The 15,138-nt window shown below is 50.7% G+C and overlaps 4 protein-coding genes across 4 annotated transcripts; 2 read left to right on the top strand and 2 right to left on the bottom strand.

The window, feature by feature from the left end:
- Window positions 1–663: 663 nt before the first annotated feature.
- Window positions 664–1,801, top strand: PENARI_c016G07032 (lignocellulolytic auxiliary activity family 14 protein; the record flags this gene model as incomplete). Its single annotated transcript, XM_022634093.1, has 6 exons — window positions 664–1,166; window positions 1,229–1,316; window positions 1,366–1,394; window positions 1,444–1,580; window positions 1,634–1,708; window positions 1,776–1,801. The coding sequence occupies 6 exons, from the start codon at window positions 664–666 to the stop codon at window positions 1,799–1,801; spliced, it is 858 nt and encodes a 285-aa protein (XP_022485955.1).
- Window positions 1,802–6,573: 4,772 nt separating this feature from the next.
- Window positions 6,574–7,691, bottom strand: PENARI_c016G11508 (uncharacterized protein; the record flags this gene model as incomplete). Its single annotated transcript, XM_022634190.1, has 2 exons — window positions 6,574–7,304; window positions 7,403–7,691. The coding sequence occupies 2 exons, from the start codon at window positions 7,689–7,691 to the stop codon at window positions 6,574–6,576; spliced, it is 1,020 nt and encodes a 339-aa protein (XP_022486195.1).
- A 185-nt stretch (window positions 7,692–7,876) lies between these two features.
- Window positions 7,877–9,755, bottom strand: PENARI_c016G04795 (ATP-binding protein; the record flags this gene model as incomplete). The annotated part of the gene is made up of 5 exons (XM_022634045.1): window positions 7,877–8,308; window positions 8,366–8,706; window positions 8,761–9,002; window positions 9,054–9,419; window positions 9,472–9,755. The coding sequence occupies 5 exons, from the start codon at window positions 9,753–9,755 to the stop codon at window positions 7,877–7,879; spliced, it is 1,665 nt and encodes a 554-aa protein (XP_022486077.1).
- Window positions 9,756–11,091: 1,336 nt separating this feature from the next.
- PENARI_c016G08417 (translation initiation factor 3 subunit CLU1) lies at window positions 11,092–15,062 on the top strand (the record flags this gene model as incomplete). The annotated part of the gene is made up of 4 exons (XM_022634125.1): window positions 11,092–11,128; window positions 11,240–11,311; window positions 11,364–11,419; window positions 11,478–15,062. The coding sequence occupies 4 exons, from the start codon at window positions 11,092–11,094 to the stop codon at window positions 15,060–15,062; spliced, it is 3,750 nt and encodes a 1,249-aa protein (XP_022486040.1).
- Between the last annotated feature and the right edge of the window lie 76 nt (window positions 15,063–15,138).

Raw genomic sequence — 15,138 nt, 5'->3', positions numbered from 1 at the left:
CATCCGTTCACCATATGCTGTTCTTAAAGTAAATCAGTTATACCTCTACAATCTTAGAACTTTACGACACGATTTGTGGGACATTGAATAATGTGTTTAAGTCATAAGAAACCGCTATCGTGAGAGTATAAACCGAGTATCATGAAAGGAAGGGGCCGCGAGATTCAGGGGAGACGAGCACCCCACCCCGCTCGATAAACTCTTAGGGCAGGCCTTAACCCCTGCGATCGGTCCGTTTAATCAATATTTTGACAGCCTTGTCCAGATGCCGAAATTCCGCAGCTGGCCAAACCCAATTTGAAAGATTGCTTCCAGGTGCAGTAATTTCTCTGCGAACCTGAGAGACCAATCTCCTATACTAGTTAGTCGGTTTCATATTCGTGGAGCTTCTTCATCTGTATCGTACGGATGTAACTGCAATTGCCGCTTGCTAGTAAACCTGAAACAAAAAGTAATAACTACTCAAGAACCATGGCAAGTGTACCCCGGATAACATGGCAAGCTCTCATCCAGAGTTATGGTCGTACTCTCGTGCTTTCTGCATAAATACCAGGACTTCCAACTACTTGAGTTCACTACTTTGCTCTCAGTTTCATTTTCTTCCAACAATAACTAAGCTCTTCACTCCTGCTTTTTTCTCCCAAGATTTCTGTCTCATTCATCATGTTGCACTCCGTTGCATTCCTCGCATTGAGTGCTGTTGCTCAAGCACACACAGTTGCTTGGGTCAAAGGCATGTACTGCCTGGGAGGTCCCGACCTTTCGACAGACAACGCGAACACAAACACAGCCGTTGCTCCTCTGTATAACCTCCCTCATGAAGATTGGTGGTTCCAACACCATCGCGGCTGTGACGCAGCACCTCCAGCGGATGGCGACATCTTGCAACTCCCAGCTGGCGGAAAGTTCACGGTGGAACTTGCGCACAACCGCGCGCAGACTACGCTTTCATACGATGGGAAGTATACCTCCGAATGGCCGGACGGGAAAGAGCACCCCGAAAACTGGGCCGGTCCTGGAAGCCCACCCGACTGCATTCAGGACGATGGAGCAATGCATACCAACAACCAATCCACGGCTGCTGGAACTGCGTTCGCCATCAGCTATCAGTCTGACCTGGCTGCGGTAACGATGGAGAACTTGGCTGTGTTTACAGTTTTGGAGCAGTAAGTTCTTTTCCGAAGCTTTTGACACTATAGCTGCCTGGGTTGCTAATATTCGTTTAAAGCACCCCATGGAAGCGGGTCGCTACCTATGAAGTGCCCAAGGATCTTCCTGCTTGTCCTCCTGGTGGATGCACCTGTGCTTGGCTCTGGGTAAGTGTATGAATATTCAGCCAGGTTTTACTTAACTGACACCAGATAGGTCCCGAACGGTTGTGGACAGCCCAACATGTAAGTGTCCATAAACTAGTTCCAGTTCGTTAACTGACAAGAGAACCAGGTATATGGCTGGTTATAAGTGTAATGTCACTGGGTCTACCTCCTCTAAAAAGGTCGCCGCCGCTCAAGTCGCTACTTATTGTGCGGATGATACCAGCAAGTGCGTTAAGGGTGCTAAGCAAATGATTGCCTTCAACCGTGAGTCAGTCCCTCTCCTGGACGGTATGCCCAGAAGTAACTTGAAATTATAGAGCAAACCGGGAACAACGTTCAAGTCCCCAATGGCAAGACACCGATGTATAACACCGCTTGGGGTTGGAAAAATGGTATGTCTTCATCTACTATAACCTTACAATGAGAACTAATTTGCTAATAACAAATCGCTCGCCAAAGGTGCGCAAAATGATATTTTTGTTTAAACAAGGCCTGGGTTCGAACAAACTGCTATGAGTCGAGCAGATGGAATATGATTCGAAAGGATACGCCAGTGTATTCCATTAGGCTAGCTTCTGCGAGGCTCAGGGTGTGGTCAGTTCTACTCAGTAAAGCAAAAGGCGGGGACGGCTGAGCATTAAACGGGAGGGAAAACATGTACTGTCCGAATGCGCAATCCGTGGGATAAGTGCCACCGCTTTTCTTTACGGGTGCTCAGGTTCGTGTTGGGATTTTGTATATAGTGGATGGATGGATATCATTTACTCCGACCCCCCGTCGAAACGATATGCAGGTTACTACAAATATATACACCTCTTGTGCACTGTGCCCCTCCCTGAACAAACTTAAGAGCCTCGCACAGGTCGTCGCAACGGAATATGTATACAGTGAGAGTCGAAAACAGATTCCCCTATGGAGAGACGTTTCGTTTCTCGGTCCGTACCCGAACCACACTAATACGTATTGGGTTTACTCTACGTACAACCCTTGCTTGGTACCAAGAGATTCTATGTGACTCCATTGGGCATTACAGTATTATACCGATAACTCATCAACTGTACCAGTACATTTCTGCCTAAATTACGGAGCGGTGAACTATTAGTTGCATTCCGGAACTAGTCTTAAAAAGAGTGTGGGGGTATGACTGATTTCGAAAACTAAACAAGCGTTTCAACAAAACGGAAATAGTTTAGGCCCCTACTAAGAAACAATTAAGGATATAGTTAAGCTATTCCTACCGTGGAAAAAGACCCACGCTAAGAGTCTGTTTTAATTATGTAGAGGACTGTAGTTCCCTACCCGCCGTGCGAAAGGGTGAAAAAAGGGGGAAATCCTCCGTTATAAGGAGGATGCTTAACGACCGAGATGCCTAGCTAGATGCTAAGGAAAATGCAGCGTTGGAGTATTGAGGATGCAGTACTGTAGTAATTCATCAGCAATATTTGTTTCCGGTTTATTGATTTGATATCACAATCTCGGGTCGTTTATGCTGTATGGGCTTATTATTGAGGTTGTTTCCTATCATCGACGGCCGATGTCAACAGGCTGAATACCTAAAAGAGTGGGCTATTATTAGAAAGCGATTAATTACGGCTTAGCTGAAGGGGGCTAGCGTGGTTTCGGGTACGGGCCGAGAAACAAAGTGTGAGTGTCTGAGGGGTAAACTATTTTCAAAAGTCGCTGTACGGCATTTAAGGAACACAATATCTCTATCTCCCAGGCCTAGACTCTCACATATACAACGGGAAATGCAGCTCCTCCCGTATATCAATGTAAATGACATCACCCTCGCTTTCGAGTATACTCCCCGTAGTCGCTTGACCCAATTCCCCAGCTCCACTGCTGAGTACAGAAGATTTCAAGGAAATCTGGAACAGAATGCCGGACATTTGAATGTCTTGCTTATGTGGAAGGAGGCTCACTGAACATGGTGCGTTTGCCCAACCGGATAGGTCCGTTGTATTGATATCTTGACCGCCACGGCAAAAAGGCTTGGTTCTTCTTTCGTCGGTCACAGTAGCTGCCTGTCTATCTGTGTTCGTTGGGGTCTGGACTAGGAGAGTTGAGAATTGGTCTCGATGGAATCGTTATCTCGTTCCAGTGGGTGTGAACAGGCTGCGTTTTGTGTTGGTTTACATGAGGGGTTCCTCCTACATTGTCAGTTTTCTCTCTTTCCAGGCTTCTTGTTAGGATGTATCGTATTGATGAGCGGCGTCTTGGTTGGGCGGGGAAGGCTCTATGATTCCGTCAGTCTACAACCTATCTGATTGGAGGTTATTGAAGTTTTGGTCGAAGTATATCAAGTGCGCTGCGCAAGCCGATCTGGTGTGTTCACAAAGAGAAGCATAACTTCGCGTAAAACAACGTGTTTAAAACGTGCTGGAATTGCTTTTGTTTTTAGTTTTCTGGAGCTATAGTTATTAACATGTCCTTGCCCCAACGGCCATAACGTTATTGCTTAGATCTATACAAGAGGCCAATAGAACTTTTAAGGTTATATCCGTAGCGTATTGCCTATAGTATGTACCAGCTAAGCGGCAATAGACAACCACCTAAGAGTGGTAGGTGGATCTTGTTCTCGTTTCTTTTTCCGCTGTCACATCCGCCGTCATCCGAGACTGCGGCCCTGGGTTGTCTCTAGGGTCCGTTATTCCGCAGAGCCAGGGACCAGGGCTAGATTTCAATATTTTTCGAGAATGCACTCTCCATCACGTACATGTAGCAACTCCGTTGCATGATGAATACGATCTCACCTCAGCGAGGTTTGGTTGAGTAGGGCCAAAAAACCTATTGGGCCGTCGGATTTCGGAATGTTAAAAAACCCCCCAAAAGCCAACGTCGGCAGTGCCGATAACAACGCTCTCTCTGGATACTCGCTCTCGGATCGGAGATAACCTGGAACTCTCGAGGTCAAATCATCCCAGGGCTGACTTGGCGAAACGCTCCACGCTAAACCCAAAAGGGATGAGCTTGCGAGAACGCACGTAGTTCGGCCCGACTCTCTATAAGATCTGAAGGATTTTTTTTCTCTTTTTTGTTTGGCTTTGATGTCATATTCCCATACACAAGGACAATACCATGTACGACTGGTCCATGTATTTCCCACGCTCCGGTCAAGTATTAGCGGTTCCCACGTCATTGCTGCCTTCTCGCTTCATTTACTCTACTAGACAGAGCCATCCCGGTTATCAACCCGCTGGACATGTCTCAACTCGCGTGGTTCCTGTTTTGCGATTGGCTACTCCGGTGCGGGTCTTATACTTGTCTCTCCCCGGTAAATTCAACATGGTAGTTGGGACGGAGTAGACGTGCATTAATAAACCCGTGGCTTTGGCCTCGCAAGCTCTTCCCCGATGGTGGGGGCTAGTATCTGCTCAGCCATGCTGACTCGTACTTATACTTCTCGATTCTGAATATTGACGCCTGATTCCTTGTCCTTTGTTGGGGCCCCTCTGATCTAGGCAATCGGTCTTGTTGTCTATAAAGCTCCACTGAGCCGCTTAGGGCATCGTCGTCAAATCTCTCTATCCAAATACAGATATTCCGCCGGTCTTTCATTCGATACATTTTTCGACGTTTATTTACTTTCTTCGATATGGCTAATAGACTTCAGCTGGAAGTTGGATGCCACGCCCCTGTCGATGGTGTGGAAAGCTCATACGGATACGTTCCTACGCTGGCAGCAGGCATCGCCTATTGCACACTCTTCGGTCTCTCGATGATCATGCATACAGTCCAAATGACTTGGAAGCGAACATGGTGGACGAGTGTGTTCAGCATCGGATGTTTGGGTACGTACATTGTCTCATTGTCACCTGTGACACCGAACCCTACCTCCCGCAACAAATCACTAACAACCGCAACAGTCGAAGTCATCGGCTGGGCAGGCCGTACCTGGTCATCCAAATGCCCATATAACTCAACCGCATTCCTAATGCAAATCTCTACCCTCATCATCGGTAAGCCCTACACCCCTCTCTAATATCCAAGCACCATCTAACAATCACCAGCCCCAACCTTCTACACAGCAGGCATCTACATCCTCCTAGGCCGTTTCATCCAACTCCTCGGCAACGAATCCTCAATCCTAAAGCCAAAACTCTACCTCTGGATCTTCTGCACCTGCGACGTAATCTCCCTGGTCATCCAAGCCGTCGGCGGCGGCATGGCCTCAGGAGAAGCCGGCAAGATTGACGGTGATACCGCGCCAGGCACGCACATCATGGTTGCCGGCATTGTCTTCCAGCTGTTCTCGATTACCATCTTTGCATTCTGCGCAGCTGACTTTGTCCGTCGCACGATGCGTCGCCGGCTGCTGCAGTCGCTTACTGGCTCGGTTATTCCTTTGTTTGCTGCGATGGTGCTGTCCATTGTTTGCATCTATATTCGGAGTATTTATCGGACTATTGAGTTGTCGCAGGGTTGGCATGGGTACCTTATTACCCATGAGAGCTACTTTATTGCGCTTGATGGTGCTATGATGATTGTTTCGGTGGCTGTCTTTAATGTGCTTCATCCTGGTTGGTTGTTGCCTAGTGGAAGGACCATTTCCTCGAAGGGGGAGAGATCTTCTACTGATGGGCTGGAAATGAATCGATCTGCTGATGGGTTGGAAGTGAATCGCGGTCCTCCTCTTTATTAGTGATTGCTGTTCGTTTTGTCATTGGTTTTCTTTTGCTGCTTTTGGTGTGGCTTTCTATATACCTGTGTTTGTTTATGATTGCCTAAAAGATAGATAATAGCGGGCAGCGATTGATATTAAGGAGATAATTAGTATTGATATAGACTTTTGATTAAACTCACTATAATTAGGCTATAAATAGCCTAGAAAAAGAGTGTCTCGAAGGTGCATGCATTAGCATTACCCCGAAAGCTTGCGTAATTTCTTGGTCTAAATGCCGAGTACGAACTTTTTGTACAAAACATTACGCAAGCCTTTCGGGGTAATGCTAATGCATACACCTTCGAGACAACGGCAACGTATATTCAGGAATCCCTATTAAAACATGATCTGGAGGGTAATCGATGAGCGGAAAACCATCAAGCACCGAATGATAATAGAAGGAAAAAAGAGAGTAACGAAAGTGATCAACTTGGAATAATGGTATACTGCAGCAGTATCGAAAAGCCATCGAGATTCGTGGGCTCCATCAAAAAAGAAGGCGCTTGAAATGGTGACATTTCGCCCACCGGTCAGGCACCAGGCACCACAGAAACACTAAATCAAACCCTGCACGAGAACGTCCCATGTCAAATATCATACACCATCCACGGCTTCAATCCAGCCAAAGCTTATTCCTGTAACAAGCGCAGAAACAGCCCAGATGGATCCCCATGTAGCAGCACCTACGACAGAGACATCACGAATGGTGCCAGCCACTTGGACAATGGTGTTGAGTAGAATACCAGCTGCAAGGATAATTGACCGAGAAACCAGGATTCTGGCCTTGGGGGATAGCTTGCCCCAGGTCTTGCGGTAAATAGCCGTAATCAAGTATTCGCCTTCGCGACTCGCGCTCGCCGACTGAGGGTCGTTGATCGCGTATCCGGTAGAGCTGACGAACAGGAAGTCACGCGCGGCCCAGCCAGCAGGAGCAAGAGTCAGGAAGAGCACCGGCAGGCCGGCGGGTCCAGCGTGCGCGGCGCTAATATCCGGGAGACTCTCGAAGTGCACGACCAGTTGCGCAGGAAGCCAGGACGCGTAGCTGATATATAGCACAATGCTGAAAATTGAGGTTGCGAGCAAGCTCGTGAAGAAAGTGGTGAGCTTGTCCTGCAAGATGCCTCGGTTGGCAATTGCGCCAGAGGGCGTGTGGGAGAGATCGTGGACGGACGAGGGCCGGCGCAGGACGACAAATGGAAGAGCCGTCGATATGATTGTGATTCCATAGGAGATCAGCGCTGAGGTCGGGCGCACGTTATAGAAGCAGGACAAGAGGGAGTATGTCGGTAGGTGGGTCAAGAAGAGGAACGATGCGACATCGCGACCTATTTCACACGATCATACCCAAAGTTAGTCTCTGTAATTTGTCTGTATGGCTGCAGGGGCACTGCAAGATAGCAATGGGGTGCAGAGCTTTGCTTACCATCAAACCCGAGCACCCAGGCCACCCCGACTTCCACAGCTCTCCAGCCGACCAAGACCCCCACTTCCCACCATTCTTCTAGGTGTTTACTGATCGGCCCGAGATCACCCAGAGTCAGGCTGGAGGTTAGCGTGAACAGAATTGAGCTCACGATCAGACTGCTCAAGACGACAAGGATAAAGCGCGCCGGAGAGGGAATGCGCGTCAGCGGAGAGGACTCCGTCACGGCCATGAGGTCGCGTGCGGGTCGTGTGGTGGTGCTCGATGAAGTCCGCTTCTTGGGAGACATGGTTGCAGATCTGATTGTGATAATACTGCAATACAGAAATTGAGTCTGAACTGAGTGCAGTCACAAGAGCGACAGGAAATGGCAGGAATGTGCTAGCGGTGAGCACGTGATGATGTCATTTTACGGAGTACAATTCCAGGTTTGCTAATATACAGTGGGGCCTCCCAAGTATACAACCCTAAGCATTAGTCCTCCTCCGTCTCTGCCACCGCAAATTCCACAGTGCCACTTTCACGTCCGTGGTTGTCTTTCACCACTACTCTGTACTTGCCCTTGTTCCAGAGGTCCTTGATCGTCAACTCACGAGTACGGCCAAGACTCTCAATGTCGCCAATACGCTCCAGAGTACTATCCAGGTGCGAATCGAAGTTTTCGATGGCGCAAATCTCTCGGAAGGCGCGCTGCATAGGCACAGAATCGGCGCGCACCATGGCTCGCGAGTCGATGGTGAAGATATTCTCATGATCGTAAGATTGGATGAAGTCGGCACGGGTCATGATCTCGCGCGCTTTGTGTAGCGGGATCTCTGGTAGGATGTGGCCTCCTTCTGGATCATAGTTTCGCTCCATCTCTTTCTCAAGGTCTACAAGTGCTTTGGCAAGGACCATAGCCGCAGACTGGTTATAGTTAGATTGGTTTGCGTAATAGGTTGGGGCTTTGTGGTCATTACTCACGGAGAACTTCTGCTCGTCCATCACATCATCATCCATCTCCTCTCCGAGAATCCAACACTTGTTGAGAAGCCAGGTCTTCTCGGCACGGCAAATGTCGTCGCAGGTCTTGGTCATATCGTCGGATTTGGCGACACGGCTCAAGAAGGACAGGCGACCACCCACTTTGTCGTAGACTTGCTCCAGAGTCGATGATGGGAGAACCTGGTTGCAATACTGCTCGCGGTACTTCTTCAACGCAGCCATTGCCTTGTCCTTGGGTAGGTCGGTCACGGGGATGACTTCCATACGGGTTGCATAACGCTTCAGGCGCTCATAAACCCAATAATCATCGCTGTTGAGGACTGGAACCGACGAGAGTTAGAAAGGTTGAAATGAAGTACTTGCTGGCTCCTTACTGGTTGTGACAAGGCCGCTGGCAGCCCATTGTTCTGCCCGTTGCTGAATCATCTCTAGCAAATCCTGTCCATCATGGTCGTCTCGGACCAAATGAGTGCTGTTGATAATAAGGATCAGCGGAGACGAGCCGGAGCGTCTTCTGGTGAGTGCCACTTTCTCCAACTTGTTGAAGGCACGTTCAATGTCCAAAAGGGCAGTAGTGTCCCTGGGCCCACGGATGCTGAAAAGGCTGCCGATGTAGCTAAAACTTTATCAGTATTTTTGCTTGTGGCTGATAATAGTGAAAGCTTACTCCTCATGGAATTCGTAGTCCAAAGCTTTACCCAGTCGGATGCGGAAAATCTCGAGATCGGCATGCGCTTCGAACATCGCACAGCTATTGCCATTGATCTTGCGCATGGCCTCTAGAAGCATCGAGGTCTTTCCCGTGCCCTTTTCGCCGATCATTAGGTAGTAGTGGCCCGTTCTTCGCCCGGCTACAATGTCGTCAACCTTGGGTTGCTCATTGCGAATAACCCAATGCTCCTCGTGCTGGTACTGGTGCTTTCCAGATACAACGCCTGCGACCTCGAGGGCGGGATCACCTGGTTTGAACGCATTGTCCATCTTGTCCAGGATCAAGTACTTATAATACTGGTGATACCCATAACCCGCCGCTCTTGTGGAAATATTAGCCACAGTAGCATATACTTCGTGTGATGAATCCTTACCCTAAGATGAAAATCGATGCCGCAGTGGTTGCCGCGGTTTCAAGCATCTTGAGAATCGTAGATTTCAAGTTAGGGTCTGAGTCGCCATTGCGGCCATGGCCTTGGCCTTTGCCCTCATCTGAATCAGGCTGGTCGGTAGGGTCCGGGGTATACTGCCCGGTGTTCTGAGGGTTTGAGTTGAACCGCTTCGGTGTATACACCACAACACGGTTATTAGACCGAAGTCTTGGCAGGCCCCGCCGGGCATAGCCCCTTGCCGGTTGTGCAAGTCGGTGCCATAGCATCCTGGTCCGTCTTGGTGTGTATAGGGTGCTTTGAGGCGTGAGGTCTCCAACGAGGCTCACAGAATTCGGTGATAAACCGCAATCCAAAGCGTAATGATATAAGGAGTGTATTGGGGAAATGAGTTCACAACGTCACTCCAGAGGATGACGCGTCATTAAAAGAGAAACGAGAGACTCAGCTAAGAGCTGGAAATGAAAAAAATGAAGTTGAAAGAGAAGCTGAAGGATCAAGAAACAAGTCAAAATACGAATGAAGAGTGTGGCTTAGTCGAGAGGTGGACTCGGGCCTCAGCCTCGATGAACCAGGGATGGGGAAGGCTTGGCGCGTCGGTTCGGCTACGCTCTGATCATCTATATATTGGCTTGAATATGATATGAGCTTCTCTGATGTTATAATGCACAATTATTGTGCACCTGTGGCTCTTTGATTTGGACTCCCTCATGCAGCATTTTGGTTCTTTTGGTGCGTCAAACTCGTTGGTCCTCAGCCCCAACAAAGCTGACAGTGAGAAAATATGTACATTTGGGCGAGTGAGACTCTTTTTCCGGTGTGCTGGGGAGCCAGATCAAAGTAGTAACAGTGGTAATGCATCCAAGTTACAGGGGTAGATGTAGCTTGTCAGTGACGTAGTATCCTAGTGCTATATTTGTCCTTATATATATTTCAACAACGACCCCAAACAGCTTCAATTTGGACTGTTCACGACACGAGCAGTCATGCATTTCCAACAGGCATATAAAACCAGCCCGAGTCAAACATCGACAAGTTTTTGCTACAGCAAGATGCCACGGTGTAAGTTACTCGATCGCCAATGTATGTCGACGTGGACAAAAACATCGACACCTGAGGCAGCAAGACACTAAATACTATGATCTATGAGTTTGTCAACGAGACAATGGAAACTATATACTAATTCTACCACCACCCCGCTACCTCAGTTATCCTACACTTTTACCGGTCTAAATAGCAAGACCATTTACAAATTCCCAACTGTAGAGTGGAGAAAAGGCACTCTCCGCGTCTTCCCCGAACCCACCGCCCGAGCACTTCCGAGGGTATGCCGCATCCGCGAAATTTTCTCTCCGGTTTCCCTGTTTCACCGTCTTAACATCCTATTCAACTTTCTGGGGTACGGGGTTTTTGTTTCTTGCCCAATTGCCCTTTTTCCTTGTATCATACTAAGATTTTGTTTCCTGCCGATTCCCCGCAGGCCTTAACCTCTCTTTTTCCCGACCCATTTTTCCGAACTTTTGTCCCATCCGCGTGACGGTTGTGGGATAGGGGTTTGTGGCATTTATCCTTCGTCGAAGCTTCTTTTTTCACCAATTCGACATAATGGCGCAGACCAATGGGGAGTTGGAGCACTCGAAAGGTGTGTGTGTTAGCCCTGGAAGCTCGAAGCTCGAGGCCCTCACGGCCGTCGGAAAACAGCCCAGGTTTCGGTAAACCTAGATGCAGGACACACATGCTAACGGAGGAACAGAGGCTCCCCAGGCTTCTCAAGAAGTTACCAATGGGAACGCCCCCGAGGGCGTCGAGGAGGACAACGCAGGCGGTATGTCGGGTAACCACTGAGACAGTGTAAAGGCTCTCTAACTCGACTCCAGGTCTTTTCCAGATCTCTGTGAAGCTTCCTCATGCTCCGTATAAGATTCAAGTGATGGTGGGTGCTATATCCAAGAAGATCCAGGAATGTATGTTTGACTCTTTTCTTTCTACAGGTGTCCAGCCAAGAACAGGTGCAGGATGTCCGCCAATCTATTGTCGAGCTACCGGGTACCTTCCAATACACTTGCTTCCACCTCGAATTCAACGGCAGTCGTATCAACGACTTTGTTGAGTTGTCCGAGGTGCCGGATCTCCAGGCCGACTCCGAGATCGTCCTGGTTGAGGACCCCTACACCGAGAAGGAGGCTCGCATGCATGTCGTCCGCATCAGAGAGCTGATTGGCGCTTCTGGTGACCGGGTTGATAATCTCCACGGTATCTCCGCTGGTCTCTCGCTGCACGACGCCATCTCTGCGGAAGCCGTCAAGGCCAATGCCTCGGAGAAGGAGCACTCGCTTTCCAAATACGACTTGACCGGAGTTTCATCACTGCAGACCATCCTGCCTAGCGCGCAGGCTCCTCTTCCTAAGACAGTGAAGTCTATCTCGTTGTCTTCATGGAACCCCGTTCCCTACAACCTCCGCCAAAAGGGCCACCTGCTCTACCTTTTGGTTACCACCAACGAAGGTGAACAGTTCCAGATCACCGCTCACGTGTCCGGCTTCTTCGTGAACAAGTGCTCGAACACCAGATTCGATCCCTTCCCTAAGCCCATGCCCAAGGACAAGAAGGGCAGCGCCCACTCGTTGCTCACTCTGATCTCCCATATCTCTCCTTCTTTTAACGAGTCCTTCGAAGCTCTGCAGGAGTACAACAACGAGAAGGATCTCCTGACCACCTTCCCCTTCCAGAACGCCATTCCTAACAGCCCATGGCTTATTTCCCCCTCTACTTCCAGCTTAAACGCTCACCAGCCCGATATCACTCGTTCTCAGGAGAATTACCTGATCTCTGGCGTCGATAATGCCGAGACTCTGCGTGACTGGAATGAGGAGTTCCAGACTACCCGCGAGCTTCCCCGCGACACTGTCCAGGACCGTGTGTTCCGCGAACGTCTGACCTCCAAGCTGTTCGCCGATTACAACGAAGCCGCTGCTCGCGGTGCCGTTCTGGTTGCCCGCGGCGAGGTTGCTCCTCTAAACCCCACTGAGGCGCGGGACGCCCAGATCTTTGTCTACAACAACATCTTCTACTCCTTCGGTGCTGATGGCGTTGGCACTTTCACTTCCGAGGGTGGTGACGAGGCCGCACGCGTGGCTGTTGGCAAGGATGTCCTCGGAATTAAGGCTGTCAACCAGCTCGATATCGATGGACTCTTCACCCCTGGAACCGTAGTTGTCGACTACCTTGGTAAGCGTATTGTTGGCCAGAGCATTGTCCCTGGTATCTTCAAGCAGCGCGAGCCCGGTGAGCACCAGATCGACTACGGTGGTGTTGAGGGAAAGGAGGTTGTGGCTACTCACTCCGACTTTGTTCCCGTATTCGAGAAGCTCTCCAAGGCTCTGCGTATCAAGTCTCACCCCGTATGGGACAAGGACAACAAGCGCCACGATCTCGAGGGTAGCGTTGAGACCAAGGGTCTTCTGGGCACTGATGGCCGTAAGTACGTCTTGGATCTGTACCGCGTGGCTCCTATGGATGCCGAGTGGCAGCAGGAGGATGGCAGCGATGTCTACCCTCACCGCATGTCCGTTCTCAGACTTGAATTGGTTGAGTCCTACTGGCGCCACAAGATGAGCCAGTACGTCAAGGCAGAGGTAGAGCGCCGTCGTGCTGCCGCCGCCGAGACCCCCAAGGAGGAAGGCAAGACCGAGGAGGAGAACGCCGCCGACCAGGAGCGTGTTGACATCTCCGGATTCAACTTGGCTCTTAACCCCGATGTCTTCAGCGGCCAGGTCCCCCAGACCGAGGAGGAGAAGGAGCAGTGGGCCCAGGATGAGAAGGAGGTCCGTGAAGCCTGTGACCACCTGCGGTCTAAGGTTATTCCCGACCTGCTTAAGGACCTGCACGACGGCGATGTTGGCTTCCCCATGGACGGCCAATCGCTGACCCAGCTACTGCATAAGCGCGGTATCAACTTGCGCTACCTCGGAAAGTTGGCTCAGCAGTCCAACGAGAAGGGGCCTCGCCTGCAGGCTCTGTCCACCCTCCTCATTCAGGAGATGATTACTCGTGCCTTCAAGCACGTCGCCAACCGCTATCTCAGCAATGTCCCTGCTCCTTTCGTTGCTCCCTGCATCTCTCACTTGCTGAACTGTCTCCTCGGTTCCGCCGTCAACGCTACTCCCAAGGCTGAGATTGACGAATCCCTGCGTGAGATCTTCACCGAGGGCGACTTCTCCTTCGAGAAGGTCACACCCGAGTCTCTCCGCGCCGAGATCGAGAAGCAGGTCACTATCCGCTTCCGCTTCTCCCTGGAGAACGGCTGGACCAACACCTTGAGACACTTGCAGCTTCTGCGTGATATCTCCATCAAGCTGGGTCTCCAGCTTGGTGCCCGCGATTACCCCTTCAGCAAGGACCAGGTCAAGGAAGTGGTGGTCCCCGTCCCCACCTCCAACGGCACTAACCGCGAGGAGCCCAAGAAGAAGGGCAACAAGAAGAAGGGTGGTGACACCAAATCTCCCACTCGCGCCCCTGCCCCCGCCAAGCCCGCTGTCACCTTCACCGCTGACGACATCCTGAACGTTGTGCCTTTGGTCCGCGATGCTGCTCCCCGTAGCGCTTTGGCCGAGGAGGCTCTGGAGGCCGGCCGTATCTCTCTCATGCAGAACCAGAAACAGTTGGGCCAGGAGCTCATTCTGGAGTCTCTGTCTCTGCACGAGCAGATCTACGGTATCCTGCACCCCGAGGTTGCCAAGCTCTACCACCAGCTTTCCATGCTGTACTACCAGACCGACGAGAAGGAGGCTGCCGTTGAGCTTGCTCGCAAGGCCGTCATCGTCACTGAGCGCACCATGGGTGTGGACTCTGCTGACACCATCTTGAGCTACCTCAACTTGAGTCTGTTTGAGCACGCCTCTGGCAACACCAAGACCGCTCTGGTGTACATCAAGCACGCCATGGATATCTGGAAGATCATCTACGGTGCTAACCACCCCGACTCCATCACAACGATGAACAACGCCGCCGTTATGCTGCAACACCTTAAGCAGTACAATGACTCCCGCAAGTGGTTCGAGGCTTCCCTCTCCGTCTGCGAAGATCTGTTCGGCAAGGACTCCATCAACACTGCCACCATCCTCTTCCAGCTGGCCCAGGCCCTTGCTCTGGACCAGGACTCCAAGGCCGCTGTAGGTAAGATGCGTGAGGCCTACAACATCTTCCTCGCCCAGCTTGGTCCCGAAGACCGCAACACCAAGGAGGCTGAGACTTGGCTCGAGCAGCTCACTCAGAACGCTGTCTCTATCGCCAAGCACGCCAAGGACATCCAGGCTCGCCGCCTGCGCCGCATCAACATGAACCCCCGTGTGTCCACCATGGGCACCCGCGTTCAGCCCCAGGTCGGCCAGGTCGCGCCCGACGTCACTGGTGCTGCCCAGCCTTCTGCCTCCGGTCTTGACTCGCGGAACATCGATGAGCTTTTGAAGTTCATCGAGGGTGGTGATGCCGGCAGCTCTTCGCGCTCAAAGCAGAAGAAGCGTGCTGCCACCAGCAACCCCAAGCTCCGCGGCTCCAAGCAGACCCCTAAGGCTTAAAATTGTCTCCTAGACTAACCGGACTGCGTCATTTGGTTCCCGCCTTTAATTTCTTGGTCATTACATGTGTTAACAG

This window comes from Penicillium arizonense (assembly GCF_001773325.1).
Source record: "Penicillium arizonense strain CBS 141311 chromosome Unknown PENARI_contig016, whole genome shotgun sequence".
In the NCBI taxonomy this organism is placed as follows: Eukaryota; Fungi; Ascomycota; class Eurotiomycetes; order Eurotiales; family Aspergillaceae; genus Penicillium; species Penicillium arizonense.
Note: the sequence above shows the minus strand (reverse complement) of the source record. Positions and strands in the feature narration are given on the sequence as shown.